This window comes from Schistocerca gregaria, chromosome 3, assembly GCF_023897955.1.
Source record: "Schistocerca gregaria isolate iqSchGreg1 chromosome 3, iqSchGreg1.2, whole genome shotgun sequence".
Classification (NCBI taxonomy): Eukaryota; Metazoa; Arthropoda; class Insecta; order Orthoptera; family Acrididae; genus Schistocerca; species Schistocerca gregaria.
In genome coordinates, this window is record NC_064922.1 from 524,148,103 (window position 1) to 524,167,388 (window position 19,286).

The 19,286-nt window shown below is 39.9% G+C and overlaps 1 protein-coding gene across 3 annotated transcripts in view; it reads right to left on the reverse strand.

Moving 5' to 3' along the window:
• The window catches only part of LOC126353988 (zinc finger protein 569-like), a 111,925-nt gene that overhangs the window by 41,660 nt on the left and 50,979 nt on the right, over positions 1-19,286 (reverse strand). For all 3 annotated transcript variants that reach the window (XM_050003287.1, XM_050003288.1, XM_050003289.1), the window contains 2 exons: positions 18,851-18,976; positions 15,036-15,144 (listed from right to left, as the gene is read on the reverse strand). In XM_050003287.1, the coding sequence (XP_049859244.1) occupies positions 15,036-15,144; positions 18,851-18,976 (235 nt within the window). The remainder of the gene's footprint in view (positions 1-15,035; positions 15,145-18,850; positions 18,977-19,286) is intronic.

Below are 19,286 nucleotides of genomic sequence, written 5' to 3' on the forward strand. Positions count from 1 at the left end.
ATATGTAGAATGCAAAACCTCGGGTGAATACCCTGTCTGTAAGGAAGCGAAGTGCGGGAAAATGCGCACGGGCACTGCACGGCGCAACGGGCTCAGCAGTAGTAGTTGGAGTTTGGCACTGGTTTGAGCAATACGTTCTGGAGTGAGGAGGCTCTCCTGGCAGACGTAGCTTCATTGAGCCTCGGGTATGCCGTTCCAATGCCCACACAGCATGGCAAAAGTCCATAGGCACTAAATGGAAAAGTATTGCGACGCAAAGAAGAATTAAAGTGCTGATATGTCAAGAGCCATAGCTGTGGTTGTATGTGTGCTCTGTGCCTCGCCATCTGGCCGCCCGCCAACCTCCGCATCGATACAAGCAGGTTGAAACTTTTAGTACATTCGTATGGACCATAGAGTGAAGTGTTCAATAATAACCTAAATTTTACCAGAACTTTCCTACCATTTAATTATCCTCACAACTAACCTAGACAGGGTCCTTTCCAAATGTTGTGCAAAGCGAGTGTCCCGAAATGAAAAATTAAATTTTGTGTTAATAATAATTACTTGCAGAACTAGCTATGTTAGAATGGTGTTTAAAGAACTGTTTTGTTAATGAACCATTAAATGAATAACGAAGGTCTAACGAAGTTGAAAGATAACTTTATTATTGATATAGATATGAAACTTAATTATTTCGAGACAGATATAAAGGTATTTAAACGAGCAGTAAATAGGATGAAAAGAGTAGTAACTTGTATACTGGAAATCTTGAACTCATAATAAATTCAGTAGTCAGTTTTTTTAGTACAGTGATCATGACAGTTTCAGCGGAACCCCCCCCCCCCTTTCCCCTTCCCCTCCCCTTTTTTTATTCATTGTACTTATGTAAGTTTCAGATTGCCAAATGTACTATAAATATAAAGGTGAATGGAAAACAGGGCTGAAAAGAAAAAGCAAATGCTGCAAGCTAGATAAAAGACGGGACTGCCAAAAATCAACAAAATTGACATTTTGTGTGTGGCTCAAAATTGCTATTTCTGGGGTGACCTATGCCCGATTTTAGTCAGATTGATGGACAGTATAAAGTTTTGTAGTATACATTGTGGTGTGGTGTTGTGTACTCATGTCAGTGGGGGGCGTCAGACTGTCAGTTCGGTAGATTTTCTGGTTCTGGGATTCTACTATATTATGCAGTGTTGTTACCTGTTGTTTTGCATGAATGTGTACCAACTTGTACAGGGAAGAAACTCAGTTGGTGCCTAATTAGTCTGGCGACCGTATTGTTGTCAGATTGGTGGCATCTTCTGGTTTGCTTTTGGTGCATCTTGATGTGTGGTTGCATTTCGAACTTACTTGACGGATCATTGTTGTTACAGAGTGGCTGTGGGTCTGATTTGTGACCATTCAGGTGCACGTGGTCGATGTCTGTACGGGGATCCTTTCTCATAGGGTGAGCCCCGCTCACTTACCAAAGCACAGGCTTTGAAGAGTATTGTGTGCCCCACTCGCACATTACAAGTGGCTCCCGGTGACAGGACATCCAGTTGTTGTCGGTCACAAATTAATGTGAATACCGAACAGTGGATGTTCAGTGGCACGAATTGCAATATTATTCAGTAAAGTAAATAGCTGTGAATGTCAAGTACGGTAGTGGGGTGTAATTTGCGTTCGATATGGACAAGAACGTAAACACAGTAGATTGGCCGAGTGTAATGGAAGATGCGGCTTGCAATGACAGGAGGTTACGCGGCCAGATAACAGATGGCATTAGCGGTAGACAATTGACGTACATACAATACCACGAACATGTTAATGAACAGATTGAAATGTCGAGATCGCCTTGAATACAGCAAGGAATAATACAGGAAGTAGAGGATGACTTTGTAGATGATAGTGGGTATGTGAACGAATCCACTGACATGTTTGATTCACCACAGATAAAGAAAGAATTGAAAGAAAATTTTGAAACAGGATTGGAATACACTGATTCCGTAGAACAAAATAGTGTGAAAATTTTAAGCATGAACGACATATTTCAATGATTAACCGAACAAATTGCAGGACAGAGTGAGCAGCTCAAAACACAGAATGATCAGCTTAAAACACACGTTGACGAGCAGCTTAAAACACAAGTTGGTCAGCTTAAAGCACAGCAACATTAACAGTATGTTTGATGTTGAAATTCTCAACATCCAAGAGAAAGTAGAGCATCTAGTTGAAACAAAAGTAGATGAAAAAGTTTTCGGTCTTAAAACTGAGATCGTAAACGAATGCCAACATGGAATACCACAGTCGAAAAAGCAGTTTCAGATAATGAAAGAGATTTAGGTGAAAAAGTTATCGGATTTGTGCAAAAGTGTGAACAAAATACATCAAAAATTCAAGGCAAAATTTTCGATCTAGACAGTTAAATCAAAAATAGGCCTGGCGTTGTCTGTAATGGCACGCCACTAACAAAGCTGTTGGAAGGTGAAAAACGCTTCGATCCCATCAAAAAACATAACGGATGGCATCCGTTGGATTTCATTAAAAATTGCGAAAGGATGTTTCCTAAACACTTGTCTGGTCAGGAGAAAATAAACGTAGTAATTAGCACCTTAGCTGGTGACGCTAAGCACGGGAATTAACTTGAATACCGAACTAATGACGTAAGAATACTGGTCCGAACAAAAACAGGATCATTTGTGGTGCAAGTTTATCATACCCAAACTTCATGATAACCGGGGGCAGGAATTCTTTGAAAGATTTCTATGAATATTGGTACTGAAAGTTGACACACTTAAGAGGGAGAAGATCCGATTCTGAAATCATATGGGAGCTATATAAAAAACTTCCAGAAGTTTCGAAGAGATATGTGTGAAGCAATCATCGCAGCTTCCATGCATTTCTCGAAAGGGTCGAAGACGAAGAGCCCTGGCGTGAAAGTCATGCAAATTATCAGAATTTTAGTAACAGGAATAACCGTAATAATGATGAGAGGAATGACGGTGATGGTTTTCGCGTCAACATGACACAGGGAAGTAGGGGCAGAGGAAGAGGGAGTTATCCAGGTCGCGGTAGAGGGTACGCCGCGCAAAATAATAATGACGCGGGAAACTGATTTCCGCGAACGTTGCGGGCCAAACGGAAGCGGACAGAACATACCAGCCCCGATCTAAGAAATATTACCGGACTAACAGTGAAGTTATGAGACAGCTTAGGGACAGGCGTGGAACGACACAGTGTGTTGTGGCGAAGCAAGTGTCAGGTGCGTGTGTAGATGACTCATCTTCGCCGTGCACTGCGCTACATGTTAACAGGCGAGTGGAGCATCAGAGGGCAACGGCCCAGCCTAGCAGATCAGCTGTTCAGAGAGAAGCCGCTAGCAAGGCGGCAGAATTAAGCACGAACATTGCCGTAAGAGCTGACGAATACATTGTTGTTGTTGTTGTTGTCTTCAGTCCTGAGACTGGTTTGATGCAGCTCTCCATGCTACTCTATCCTGTGCAAGCTTCTTAATCTCCCAGTACCTACTGCAACCTACATCCTTCTGAATCTTCTTAGTGTATTCATCTCTTGGTCTCCCTCCACGATTTTTACCCTCCACGCTGCACTCCCATGCTAAATTTGTGATCCCTTGATGCCTCAAAACATGTCCTACCAACTGATCCCTGCTTCTAGTCAAGTTGTGACACAAACTTCTCTTCTCCCCAATCCTATTCAATACCTCCTCATTAGTTACGTGATCTATCCACCTTATCTTCAGCATTCTTCTGTAGCACCACATTTCGAAAGCTTCTAATCTCTTCTTGTCCAAACTAGTTATCGTCCATGTTTCACTTCCATACATGGCTACACTCCATACAAATACTTTCAGAAACGGCTTCCTGATACATAAATCTATATTCGATGTTAACAAATTTATCTTCTTCAGAAACGGTTTCCTTGCCATTGCCAGTCTACATTTTATATCCTCTCTACTTCGACCATCATCAGTTATTTTGCTCCCCAAATAGCAAAACTCCTTTAGTACTTTAAGTGTCTCGTTTCCTAATCTAATTCCCTCAGCATCACTCGATTTAATTTGACTACATTCGATTATCCTCGTTTTGCTTTTGTTGATGTTCATCTTATATCCTCCTTTCAAGACACTGTCCATTCCTTTCAACTACTCTTCCAAGTCCTTTGCTGTCTCTGACAGAATTACAATGTCATCGGTGAACCTCAAAGTTTTAACTTCTTCTCCATGAATTTTAATACCTACTCCAAATTTTTCTTTTGTTTCCTTCACTGCTTGCTCAATATACAGATTGAATAACATCGGGGAGAGGCTACAACCCTGTCTCACTCCCTTCCCAAACACTGCTTCCCTTTCGTGTCCCTCAACTCTTGTAACTGCCATCTGGTTTCTGTACAAATTGTAAATAGCCTTTCGCTCCCTGTATTTTACCCCTGCCACCTTCAGAATTTGAAAGAGAGTATTACAGTCAACATTGTCAAAAGCTTTCTCTAAGTCTACAAATGGTAGAAACGTATGTTTGCCTTTTCTTAATCTTTCATCTAAGATAAGTCGTAACGTCAGTATTGCCTCACGTGTTCCAACATTTCTACGGAATCCAAACTGATCCTCCCCGAGGTTTGCATCTACCAGTTTTTCCATTCGTCTCTAAAGAATTCGCATTAGTATTTTGCAGCTGTGACTTATTAAACTGATAGTTCGGTAATTTCCACATCTGTCAACACCTGCTTTCTTTGGGATTGAAATTATTATATTCTTCTTGAAGTCTGAGGGTATTTCGCCTGTCTCATACATCTTGCTCACCAGCTGGTAGAGTTTTGTCATGACTGGCTCTTCCAAGGCCGTCAGTAGTTCTAATGGAATGTTGTCTACTCCGGGGGCCTTGTTTCGGCTCAGGTCTTTCAGTGCTCTGTCAAACTCTTCACGCAGTATCGTATCTCCCATTTCGTCTTCATCTACATCCTCTTCCATTTCCATAATATTGTCCTCAAGTACACCACCCTTGTATAAACCTTCTATATACTCCTTCCACCTTTCTGCCTTCCCTTCTTTGCTTAGAACTGGGTTGCCATCTGAGCTCTTGATATTCATGCACGTGGTTCTCTTCTCTCCAAAGGTCTTTTTAATTTTGCTGTAGGCAGTATTTATCTTACCCCTAGTGAGATAAGCTTCCACATCCTTACATTTGTACTCTAGCCATCCCTGCTTAGCCATTTTGCACTTCCTGTCGATCTCATTTTTGAGACGTTTGTATTCCTTTTTGCCTGCTTCATTTACTGCATTTTTATATTTTCTCCTTTCATCAATTAAATTCAATATTTCTTCTGTTACCCAAGGATTTCTAGCAGCCCTCGTCTTTTTACCTACTTTATCCTCTGCTGCCTTCACTACTTCATCCCTCAGAGCTACCCATTCTTCTTCTACTGTGTTTCTTTCCCCCATTCCTGTCAATTGTTCTCTTATGCTCTCCTTGAAACTCTGTACAACCTCTGGTTCTTTCAGCTTATCCAGATCCCATGTCCTTAAATTCCCACCTTTTTGCAGTTTCTTCAGTTTTCATCTACAGGTCATAACCAACAGATTGTGGTCAGAGTCCACATCTGCCCCTGGAAATGTCCTACAATTTAAAACCGGGCTCCTAAATCTCTGTCTTACCATTATATAATATATCTTATACCTTTTAGTATCCCCAGGCTTCTTCCATGTATACAACCTTCTTTCATGATTCTTAAACCAAGTGTTAGCTATGATTAGGTTGTGCTCTGTGCAAAATTCTACCAGGCAGCTTCTTCTTTTGTTTCTTAGCCCCAATCCATATTCACCTACTACATTTCCTTCTCTCCCTTTTCCTACTGACGAATTCCAGTCACCCATGACTATTAAATTTTTATCTCCCTTCACTACCTGAATAATTTCTTTTATCTCATCATACATTTCATCAATTTCTTCATCATCTGCAGAGCTAGTTGGCATATAAACTTGTACTACTGCAGTAGGCATGGGCTTTGGGTCTATCTTGGCCACAATAATTTGTTCACTACGCTCTTTGTAGTAGCTTACCCGTACTCCTATTTTTTTTATTCATTATTAAACCTACTCCTGCATTACCCCTATTTGATTTTGTATTTATAATCCTGTATTCACCTGACCAAAAGTCTTGTTCCTCCTGCCACCAAACTTCACTAATTCCCACTATATGTAACTTTAACCTATCCATTTCCTTTTTAAATTTTCTAACCTACCTGCCCGATTAAGGGATCTGACATGCCACGCTCCGATCCATAGAACGCCAGTTATCTTTCTCCTGATAACGACGTCCTCCTGAGTAGTCCCCGCCCGGAGATCCGAATGGGGGACTATTTTACCTCCTGAATATTTTACCCAAGAGGACGCCATCATCATTTAACCATACAGTAAAGCTGCATGTCCTCGAGAAAAATTACAGCTGTAGTTTTCCCTTGCTTTCAGCCGTTCACAGTACCAGCACAGCAAGGCCGTTTTGGTTAATGTTGCAAGGCCAGATCAGTCTATCATCTAGACTGTTGTTCCTGCAACTACTGATTAGGCTGCTGCTCCTCTTCAGGAACCACATGTTTGTCTGGCCTCTCAACAGCTACCCCTCCGTTGTGGTTGCACCTACAGTACGGCCATCTGTATCGCTGAGGCACGTAAGCCTCCCCACCAACGGCAAGGTCCATGGTTCAGGGGGGGAATACATTACGAGTGGTAATTCCGTGGTGAAGGAAATAGTAGATGGAACAGTGGATACACAGAGAGATGCGGTTAGGAGTGTTAGCAATGAAATAAATGGCGAGAATGAATTAGCAGAAGTAACTGATTGGTGTGTGCAGATCGACGATCTGTACAAGGGCCTCAAGCAATGTGAGTGGGAGGATTTTAAGAAGGAATATGAGGCAAGGAGGTTAATTAGTGAAAAAGGAAATAGTAGGGAAGACGGTGAGGTGACATGGCCCGAATTTAAAGAGGTGAGAATAAATAGCACTGCGCAAAGTACACGGAAGGAATTGGAGGATGAAATCCTAAGCATTGATGAGGAAGTAACTTCTGTTAATGATCCGCCAACAGTACAAGCTGTTACCGAAATGAACCGTGGGGAAGGGGCAGGTAATTACCTACAAGTAACTGAAGTTCACGAGGATTACACTGAATATGAAGTAACAGTGAATGTGAGTAAAGCTGATAATGAGGCCGTTTTGCCAAAAGAGGATATTGAGTTAAAATCAAAGCCTGACGAAAATGCAGAGAAAGAGCTTAGTGCCTGTCTCAGAAAAGCTTTTATGTTAGAACCTGAAAGCGATCCAGAATAGTCGGATTCTGATGATAGTTCAAATGACGAGTATTTCGGTACTAGTGAAAATAATTGGAATACAGCTAATTGTGATATTGTACCTACTGATGATGAAGTTTCAAAACAAAACCCAGATGTTGAGACTGAACACAGAAAGAAAGAGCCACCTGACAACTCAAGAGTTCAAGTAAGCAAAGACTTTGAATTCCAAAAACCCAGAAAGCCACCAGATGTAAATGGTTCACAGGTCAGGAACGTATCTTGGGACGATGTCACAGCCGACCAAGGTGCGCTGTGAAAAAAAAAAAAAAAAAAAAAAAAAAAAGGGAAGGGGCCTGATTTAGAGCCTGGGGCAGATTTATATTGGACTTTGAGAATGTCATGAACACATTACATCATGAAACTACTGGGTACCCACCGGAAGAAATTTTGTTAGGCAGCAGAAGTAAAAGTTAAATTGAGGAAAAACTAGAGTTTCCACCTTGTACAAGCTTGCGGTTGAGTCAAAAGAAAGAATTAGTCAGAAAAAGGGCAAAGCAAAAAGCTGAATCTAGATCTAAAAGCAAAAAGCTGAATCTAGATCTAAAAAACATGATAAAAACCTGAAAGTTTCAAATTTTAAAATTGGGGATTATGTTCTTTTAAAAACCCACGAAAAATCTAGTGAACTGAACCATGAAATTTCCAAATTTAAATATATTTATAATGGACCGTATATAATACAGAACATTTCACACGATAATGCTTACTACCTGATCTACCCAAAATCCAAGAGACCTTTAGGTGTAAGAAATGTTGTGGACCTGAAACTGTATGTTCCTAGGAGTGAGTGACCTAAGTACACTCAGAAAGCAATCTGCAGTAACTGTGCTGTATCTTATGATGAAACTATTTTATTCTAAATGTAACAATACTTTGTAAATGTATGTATACTAATGTCAGTGTGCTAATGTACTTATGTAAGTTTCAGATTGCCAAATGTACTATAAATATAAAGGTGAATGGAAAACAGGGCTGAAAAGAAAAAGCAAATGCTGCAAGCTAGATAAAAGACGGGACTGCCAAAAATCAACAAAATTGACATTTTGTGTGTGGCTCAAAGTGCTATTTCTGGGGTGACCTATGCCCGATTTTAGTCAGATTGATGGACAGTATAAAGTTTTGTAGTATACATCGTGGTGTGGTGTTGTGTACTCATGTCAGTAGGGAGCGTGCGACTGTCAGTTCAGTAGACTTTCTGGTTCTGGGATACTACTATATTATGCAGTGTTGCTACCTGTTGTTTTGCATGATGTGTACCAACATGTACAGGGAAGAAACTCAGTTGGTGCCTAATTAGTCTGGCGATCATATTGTTGTCAGATTGGTGGCATCTTCTGGTTTGCTTTTGGTCCATCCTGATGTGTGGTTCCATTTCGAACTTACTTGACGGATCAATGTTGTTACAGAGTGGGTGTGGGTCTGATTTGTGACCATTCAGGTGCACGCGGTTGATGTCTGTACGGGGATCCTTTCTCATAGGGTGAGCCCCGCTCACTTACCATAGCACAGGCTTTGAAGAGTATTGTGTGCCCCATGTGCACATTACAAGCTGTCTCCAGAGATGACAGTCATGTGTGCGTAAGGTGTGCTTGCTTGTGTGAATCTATTTCTTTTTCTGATGAAAGCTGTGGCTGAAAGTTGATGTGTAAGTGTCTTTTAATTGTGCCTGTCTGCAACTTTACATGTCATCTTTGTGGTAAGCACTGCTGACTTTCCACATTTCTCTATTGAATAACTTATAAATTTTAATGTTGGCAAGGCAGTGTTCAGGCTTTGAAGTCAATCTTACAATGTTATCTAATTTCCTTTAAGTATCAGTACACCTGATTCAAATTTCAGTGCTCATAAGTTGAGTTGTCATCTGATTGAGAAACTGATAATTATTGACTGTTGCAACACCTTTACAATAGCATACCCAATACATACCAACACATAGCAGCAGTAAACACAAACATAACAGCACTTGGAGAAAAGATATATTGTACTCCATTGTTTATAAACCACAATAGGCAAACAAGGGGTTCAAGAAGAGTATGGCAGTACATTTGTATCTCAGCCTTCCACATACCCCCCCCCCCCCTCCCCCAACTAAGATTTTATACAATTTTTAGTCACTTATAGAGGGAATACAAAATGTTCACAGCAATTAAATATCAGTTCTATTACAAAAATAAGAATGTATATGTTAATTTACATATTGGCAAGTGCATAAAACATTCTGGCCAGTTTCTTCTTTCTAAGTACTTTTCCATGCCAGTCAGTAATAGTTCAAGCAGTGGTAGTACACACACCATTCATCAACTCCTTTACATTTAACTTCCCATACAAAATGTAAATGTCGTATGACTAGGGCCTCCCATCAGGTAGACCGTTCGCCAGGTGCAAGTCTTTTGATTTGACGCCATTTTGGCGACCTGCTCGTCAATGGGGATGAAATGATGATGATTAGGACAACACAACATCCAGTTCCTGAGCAGAGAAAATCTCTGACCCTGCTGGGAATCGAACCCAGGCCCATAGGATTGACATTATTTCACAGAATAAGCTATAAAAGCATAATATTTCCTAGATCCGAGCCATAATAGAATTGATTTTGCTTTGACGGAGACAATAAATTTTAAAAAGAAAAACAGAAAAGAGAGCAAAAATGAAGTGAATAACTGTTTGTGATGGCTTATGAGAAAATAAATTTGTAGCAAAATAACTTGGCCACCAAGATAAGGGGCTTAAATAAAGTGTGCATTAATTATAAAGATGTGGCAGGTTGTACAACAGCAAAATGCCATGTGTACACATCATGTATAGGGTCTTCTGATAGTGGTTATGGCTGGGAAAAACACATGAATATATAAGTAAGCGGTTGAATCTAATGCAGCAAACAGGGACAATATGTTCGTGGGAAAGGTGTGTGTGTGTGTGGGGGGGGGGGGGGGGGGGGGGAATAATAATAATAATATCAAACAATGGAAAATTCAGGATGGAATGTAACAATATGAGAGATAGAAAGTTGCTACTCACCATATGTTCGTGGGAAAAGGGGGGGGGGGGGGAGGAGAAATAATAATAATAATAATAATAATAATAATAATAATAATAATAATAATAATAATAATAATAATATCAAACAATGGAAAATCTAGGATGGAATGTAACAATACAAGAGAAGGAAAGTTGCTACTCACCATATAGTGGATATGCTGAGACATGATAGGCACAATTAAAAGATGGTGCTGCTGCTCGCAGTGTAGTTTCATCTCTCTGAGACTGCAGATGTATGTGCAAGTTGCACTTGCGTGAGTGTCTGTGTGCGTGTGTGTATGTGTGTCTACTGCTGACCAAGGTCTTAATGGCTGAAGGCTATGTTTGTGTGAATCTTTTTATTGTGCCTATTGCGGCTCAGTATCTCCGCTATATGGTGAGTAGCAAATTTCCTTCTCTCGTATTGTAATCTACATCTACATCTACATTTATACTCCGCAAGCCACACTATGGTGTGCGGCGGAGGGCACTTTACATGCCACTGTCATTACCTCCCTTTCCTGTTCCAGTCGCGTATGGTTCGCGGGAAGAACGGCTGTGGGAAAGCCTCTGTGCGTGCTCGAATCTCTCTAATTTTACATTCGTGATCTCCTCGGGAGGTATAAGTAGGGGGAAGCAATATATTTGATACTTCATTCAGAAACACACCCTCTCGAAACCTGGACTGCAAGCTACACCACGATGCAGAGCGCCTCTCTTGCAGAGTCTGCCACTTTAGTTTGCTAAACATCTCTGTAACGCTATCACGCTTACCAAATAACCCTGTGATGAAATGCACTGCTCTTCTCTACCTCCTCTCTCAACCCCACCTGGTACGGATCCCACACTGATGATCAATATTCAAGTATAGGTCGAACAAGTGTTTTGTAAGCCACCTCCTTTGTTGATGGACTACATTTTCTAAGGACTCTCCCAATGAATCTCAACCTGGCACCTGCCTTACCAACAATGAATTTTATATGATCATTCCACTCCAAATCATTCCGTACGCATACTCCCAGATATTTTACAGAAGTAACTGCTCTGTAGACAGCTACTGTATTCACCTGCAGCCATTACGGCTTCACAGCTGAAAACTGGCAACAATGCTGTACAGTGACAGGGATCTACTTATGCTGTCTCAACTACAGCGTCGAAATCGACATGACTTTATGGAAGTACAGAGAATTAGCCAAAATACAGGAAGAATTCATGTCCCACACATGTTGTGGTACTCAAATAAACCCAGTCACCATAAAACTATAGACATATAATGCTGGAATTACTCCATTCCAGCTGAGAAACTTATTGTTGCCCAGGTATTTACTTGCAGCTGTGTCTGATACTTCATATATGTGCATTTATCTTTGATGTCTAAAGCTTTTTTGTATACAATGTTTGAAGTAGTATGATTGAGGACTTGAAAGAAAGTTAGTTTGCTTCACCAACATGGGAGAGAGCCATGCAGATCTGACCCTGCGAAAAGCAACTGACACTGAAGTCCACACCCGTAACACGCAGCGTCTGGCCTTGTGCTCTGTTTATGGTTGTAGAAAACATGAGCTTTCTGGGATTTATTCATCTTTAAAGTGAAATGGTAACTTGTTAAGAATATATGGGATTCGGGATATAAAAACTCACCCACCTGCACCACTCCCCACCAAAATTTTGCTTCTATGGTGTTAAGTTAGAGAGAAGTAACTTTAAGCCTCTGTGAACGATGGGTTCTGAAGAGAGATATAATGCATGATGCTCTATGTCAGAGTTATGGTGTATCCTGCTTTCAGAGGAATTTTCCAAAAGGCTAGTTACAGTCTGATGTTCTCAATCCACAGCAATTACTGTCTTATGATCTTCATTGAATTCTTGAAACCACACAGTCCTCAGTCCTTTAGCCATTCAAGTGTATTCAGAAAAAAAATTCTAGGCCTTTTTTTATTTGTAAACAAAATGAAATCAAAATACAGGGTGATTCAAAAAGAATACCACGACTTTAGGAATTTAAAACTCTGCAACAACAAAAGGCAGAGCTAAGCACTATCTGTCGGCGAATTAAGGGAGCTATAAAGTTTCGTTTAATTGTACATTTGTTCGCTTGAGGCGCTGTTGACTAGGCGGCAGCGTCAGTTGATGCTAAGATGGCGACCACTCAACAGAAAGCTTTTTGTATTATTGAGTACGGCAGAAGTGATTCGACGACAGTTGTTCAGCATGCATTTCGAACGAAGTATGGTGTTAAACCTCCGGATAGGTGGTGTATTAAACGTTGGTATAAACAGTTTACAGAGAATGGATGTTTGTGCAAAGGGAAAAGTTCAGGAAGGCCGAGAACGAGTGATGAAAATGTAGCACGCAGTCCTACGAAAAAGGTTAGTTATGAAACCTTATCGTCTGAAATTGGTTCAAACACTGTCTGCAGCTGATAAGATTAAAAGAATCGATTTCTGTGATTTTATCCTTGCTCAAATGGAAACAGATGAATCTTTCGTTTCAAAGATTGTGTTTAGTGATGAAGCAACTTTCCACACTAACGGGAAAGTCAACCGTCACAATGTCTGTATATGGGGCACTGAGAATCCGTGGGAAACAACTCAGTATGAACGTGACTCGCCTAAGGTGAACGTTTTCTGTGCCATTTCAGCCAATAAAGTTTTTGGTCCCTTTTTCTTCGAAGGTGCTACTGTAACTGGACTACAGTATCTGGAGATGTTAGAGAATTGGCTGTTCCCTCAGCTCGAACAAGAAGCACAACAATTCATATTTCAGCAGGATGGAGCGCCACCACATTGGCACTTATCTGTCCGTAACTACCTGAACGTCAACTACCCGAGGCGATGGATCGGCCGCCAGGCAGCCCGTAACAGAGCACTTCATCACTGGCCTCCAAGAAGCCCTGATCTTACCCCCTCCGATTTTTTCTTATGGGGGTATGTTAAGGATATGGTGTTTCGGCCACCTCTCCCAGCCACCATTGATGATTTGAAATGAGAAATAACAGCAGCTATCCAAACTGTTATGCCTTATATGCTACAGAGAGTGTGGAACGAGTTGGAGTATCGGGTTGATATTGCTCGAGTGTCTGGAGGGGGCCATACTGAACATCTCTGAACTTGTTTTTGAGTGAAAAAAAAAAAAAAAACCTTTTTAAATACTCTTTCTAATGATGTATAACAGAAGGTTATATTATGTTTCTTTCATTAAATACACATTTTTAAAGTTGTGGTATTCTTTTTGAATCACCCTGTATAATGAGTAGGCATGCAAATCACAAAGCTAACTTAATAAACTCATTTTTACTAGCAAAGACTCTAAATAAAATCTAACGAAAGAAGCAATGTCATGTTAAGTTTTTAATACACAAAGTGAAATCAGTAAATCCATATGTCGTGAATTTGTATTCATAATGATAAGATTGTGAGACTTAATTCTGTCACTGACATAAATTTCTGAAAATACTTCTGTCACTGAGGTAAAAAACTTTCATAGGAAAGAAGTCAAATACAAATAAAACCTATCAAAAGAAGTAAAGCAATGCCATAAAGTTTCTAACACACAAAGCAAAATCAGTTCTATATCATAATGAAGTAAATTTGCTGTTAGTTTGTACTCATAAAGATGAAGACAGTGGCACTAAATTATGCCACTGTTGTAAATTCTGAAAATACATCTATCATTGGGTTGAAAAAAACTAACAGCACCATCTACTGGTTCTTCGGTACGCTATGTCATGATGATTAAACATTCTAATCACTAAGCTGAACAGACAATTTGAGATACAACTTTAAATAATGATATCATTCTTTTACAGTGGAAAATCCTGGATGGAGTGTATGTGTTCAGGTCCTGGTTCCCCGCACAGTTTGCGTCTCCCAAACACTTCCATATTAACACACAGTCTGCTGCCGAGTGTTAGCTCACTGCATTTCTACCTACTGTGTTCTAAAAATATTATGCTTCCTCAGGTAATCAGTAAGTAAAGATGCTTTCATCGGAAGGTTGGTTTAAACACCAAAAAAGTTGCTACTCATCATATAGCAGAGATGCTGAGTCACGATAGGCACAACAAAAAGATTCATACAACTGTAGCTTTCGGCCATAAAGGCCTTTGTCAGCAGTAGACACATATACAAACATGCGCACGCGCACACACACACACACACACACACACACACACACACACACACACACACACACACACAAACGTAACTTGCACACATGTTTGCAGTCTCAGAGAGCTGAAACACTGCTGACAAAGGCATTTATGGCCGAAAGCTACAATTGTGTGAATCTTTTTGATGTGCCCATCGCGACTTAGCATCTCCGCTATACGGTGAGTAGCAACTTTCCTTCTCTGGTATTGATATTATTCTTTTGTATGTTCTATGCTCAAGTTAGTGGTGGAAACCCGATGAAAATTCGTCTAATAATTTTGGAGATTAACGTATACAAACAGACAGACATGACATTTTAATATAAAACTTTAAATCATGATTTTTTCCCCTGATCTTAGTTTGTAGAAATAAAGTTGTATGTTGCCCCAAACTAGGCTCAAATTACCTGTGAAAAACCCATGAAAATTCATCTAGCAGTTTTGGAGATTAGGGTGTTCAGACAGACATGATGGTTTTACAGTTTTATTATTAGTATAAATGACTGTGCAAACTTTCCTTTAAACCAATATCATACCATTTCCACTAGTAGTAGAAGGATCCTTTGGTATTTCTGCTGTAGAAGCCAATTCTTCAGAATTTTCACCCTTTAATGAATGTTGGGCTGAACTGGATTTGCGTTTTGTCTGAAATATAATAAACAGAATAGTCCTAAAATGTGTTTTGTTCATCCACAAATTCCATTGTGAAGGAGGGCTTTCAGAGATATGGAATGAGTCAAGTTAACAGGCAAGAGCAGTCACTGCTAGCAACTTCTGTAAAATATACTATCAACAAATTATGACTAGATCTAATCCACTCATGAAGACAATTATATGAATTTCTTGTAGATTACTTTATAGAGGTACAGATATTGTGGGATAAAAGCAGTCAATTATAGAAAGAAACATTGCTCCTCTTACATTACTCAGATGCCGTTTTTATCTATTACTTTGTATTAAGTTTTAATTTAACTTGACTAATTCTTACATAAAATAAGGCATTCCTCTGTGGAAGTCAACTGACCAATTAGAGGTGTGTATTTTTATTGCTAATTCAAAATTATTTTCTACTTAAATTTTTCCCTCCAGTATTCAAGTACCCACTATTTTGGCCTACTTGCCAAGTAGAATCATTATCTATGCAGAAGCTGTTTGCTCCTTGTGCTTGAATGACTAATGATGAGTGTTAGAAAGAGGTCACATGTTGGCTGCATGGCTTGCCAGAGCATTGGATCAAGTAAGAACACTCTCTGGTTTTGGCCTCTCCTGATTGCTTTCAGACTTCGGTCAGACACGAAATTACATCTTATGATCACCAACTTAACTGGCTTTTGGTTCTATCATTTTGCTCTGGGAACATACTCTGTATCCCATGAAGTCAGAATACAGAAATGTGATTTTAAATCCCTCTTTTATTTTGAAGAACGCTCCCTTTGGATGCCCGGAGAACGTAATTTTCATGGCAAGCTTTGTCATGAACTAGAGTCGAAAGTTAGATGGGGTCGGTGGCCAAAGTCCAGCATCACATGATGGTGCCTGCTGCAATCACTGTTAGTCACCACACCACTAGGCAGGCACATACAGTTGCTGCCTATGTCATCTGCCTGCAAGCCAATACCAGGTGCACACAATGACATGCTGCTCTAACTGCCTGACCTCACAGTCCACCTGCCACCCAGCTTCACATAGCTGGTGTTTGCTGCCTGCCCATGGGATCCATCCATTGCCATGATAGTCTGCTGTTTGTTATGGGATCATTTGCATTGCACCATGTTGACAGCAACATCAAGACACAACTACTGTGTCACTAAACTTCACTTTACAGCTGGCAACATGTCAGCTTTTGCATTTAAATACCTGTAATGCATTGGGAACTCTTTAGCATACATGGATAGAGGGCAAGGGCATTACAGCCTAGCACCAGTCAGCACTTGTTGTCTTTCACTGGAACGTGATAACAACCAAATACGGGCTCTGGTGACACACAGCACTCCAACTGCAGCTGTTTCTTGTCTCACCTCAGTACCACAAATTCTGCGCTTGAATTATGGAAAAGCCACTTACCGAACTGGAAATATCATTATTCCAAGGCAAAGAGAACTACTCTGTCACCTGCCATAATACATAACCTCTAAAAAACAATATATCAACATATTTGTTTTCTTGGATTCCTAGTTTTAGTTCCATGTGTAAAACATGAATCCTAAGTAAGTGTACAATGTTTTGGTTTTTGACCAACTGGTGTGAGTTGAATGAGTGCTCATGCCCTTTTAAACCCTCCCTGAAACAAAACACCCTTACATAGTGTGCCTTTCTTATCTTGTTGGGTTGGAGGATTAGAGGGACAAGACTGCTATGGTCATCGGTCCCCTTTCTTATCTCTGTAATATCAAGCTGTAGTCCACAAGTTAATCAGTTCCATTTCCCTTACTATCATATATTTTCTCATGCATTATGCTAGGTGGGTTAGAAAAGTTTGCTATGCAGCCAAGTTTGAGTTGGAGCAGTGGCCACATTCTTTGGTGACAGCATAACCCATTCAAACAACATTGTAATGGATGCCATTACAGAGCACACACTGCTGAAAGAACAAATGCAGCATCGCACGTTACGGGAGCCATTTTTGTACTGTAATGTAGTTACACGTAGGCCTGCCTGCCCTGTGTCTTTCAGTTCTGCTGGACTGGCAGTCCCACCCCTCCCAACTACACTATCTCTCCCACTCTCTCTCTCCTGCTCCCCTCCCCCCTCTCCAATGGTGGAATTTCTAAATTTCTACACAATTCCTATGCAAACAAGGACATTGTTAAAACCTTTGTGGCTCTTCACAGGATGTTCTCTCTTTCTCCCTGAACCTCACCCCACCGGTATTCACTACAAGCAGGGTTTGTCTCAGTGCTAAATCTGCAACCCCAACCTTGACCTCAGCACATCAGACAATTTTAGGCAGCTAGTATACCTGTCTAATTTTACACTTGCTTTATCTTATTGCATAATTTTGTATTAACATTCCTAATTAATTATAAATGGGTGTGAGTTCCTTCTTTTAGACTTTACATCTTTGTTCTAATCGTATCATAGGATGAATTTAAGTGTGTGTTTTGTTAATGATCAAGTTCTCATTAGGAATAACAATTTTAACTGCCTTCTCACTATATATTTTGCATTTCATACATTAAAACACACGTTTTAAGAGGTCTTGCAGTGAATGTGGGATCAAACAATTGAAACAAATATGACATAAGCAGTAGAAACAAAAATATGTGTGAATTCCTAAGGGACCAAACTGCTGAGGTCATCGGTCCCTAGACTCACAAATAGTAGTAGAAACAGTAATAGCTGTAGCAGAAATTAACCAAATTGTATTCACTGGTGAAAAGTGGGAACAACAATTGTCGCAGGGTAGCTTGTTCCACAGGAAGACAATAGCGACAGAGGAGTCTGTAAGTGTTATTGTTTTATGGATGGGCACAGCAGTTAGATGTTGGATAGCAATTATGGTGAGATGACAGGTACCTGATCTCTTATGCAAGATACCAAGGGGCACATACACTCCTCCGTTTCCAGATTTTCTAATGAATTTTAGAAAGCAAAGCTAATGAGACACACTCTTTTACTTTGTCTCTGAATAGCTGGAGATATCCAATTTTCTGTATGATGTCTACAGGCAGCCTGCAGACATTACAGTGATCCATAGTCTTAATGAAAATTATTTTTACTTCTAGTATTGTACAAGTGGATTTCACAGTTCTTCCTAAATCAAGATCAACACAATGAGACAGATTTCTAAGTGAAAAGCAGACAGAAGTTCTTATTGTTTAGATATGACACAGACGGGGAAGAAAATTGGCTACATCTTTTCCAAAAAGAATCACTTCAGCATCCACCATAGCTGACTTAGGAAACCATGGAACTCTAACATTAGTATGGCTAGATAGGGATTTAATCATCACTGCTCATAAATATTTGGAATAAATTAAGTACCTGAAATAAATGTGACAGGCTGCTGTCATTCTAACATAGCCGATATAAAGGATTGATGTTTTGCCAAAGGCAGCATCTGGCCTGTAGATTGTATACACTTATCTTACACAAACAAACAGTGCATTACAAATTAGAAAAGTGTCATGTTGGCTATGTACACTTATCTTTCCAAATTATGATAGCCAGAAACATATGCTGAAGCCATGTATTAAAAGGCAGTGCTTTCTTAATTAACATGAAAGGAAGCACTTGTTTTCATCTGTTGATAAGAAACTGAAATCATTCACAACATTGTGTACAAGCATTTTCAGATATTATTAAAGATAGCTACATAATCTATATTCACATCAATAAATATTTTACTCACATCTATATTGTGTGATTTTAGGTGCTCCACCAAACTTGGTAACTGTGCAGCAACAAAAGAACATTTTCGGCACTTGTACCAGGTCACAACTTCTGCGAAGTCATCCAGTCCTTCAAGTTCTGTGGGCTGAGTTATGAAATGCATTAGTATTGCTCTTTAAATTACACATGTGACATTCAAATAGAAACCAGCATTTCTGAGTGTCGAACTAACGAAGAATGGTATGTAGGTTAGAATACATACATTACTCAAATGCCACATACAGGAGAGGTAACGACAGTTATAATTCTGCAACCAACTGAGATTTTGACCAGTCTCAATAAACAGTTTAGGGACATTACTCATCAAAAAACAAGTCATGACAGTGTAAAAGACATTGTAGGAGAAAAAAAGTCATTAATACCATACTTTGTCGCAGGTGTTGCAGAAGGAGATG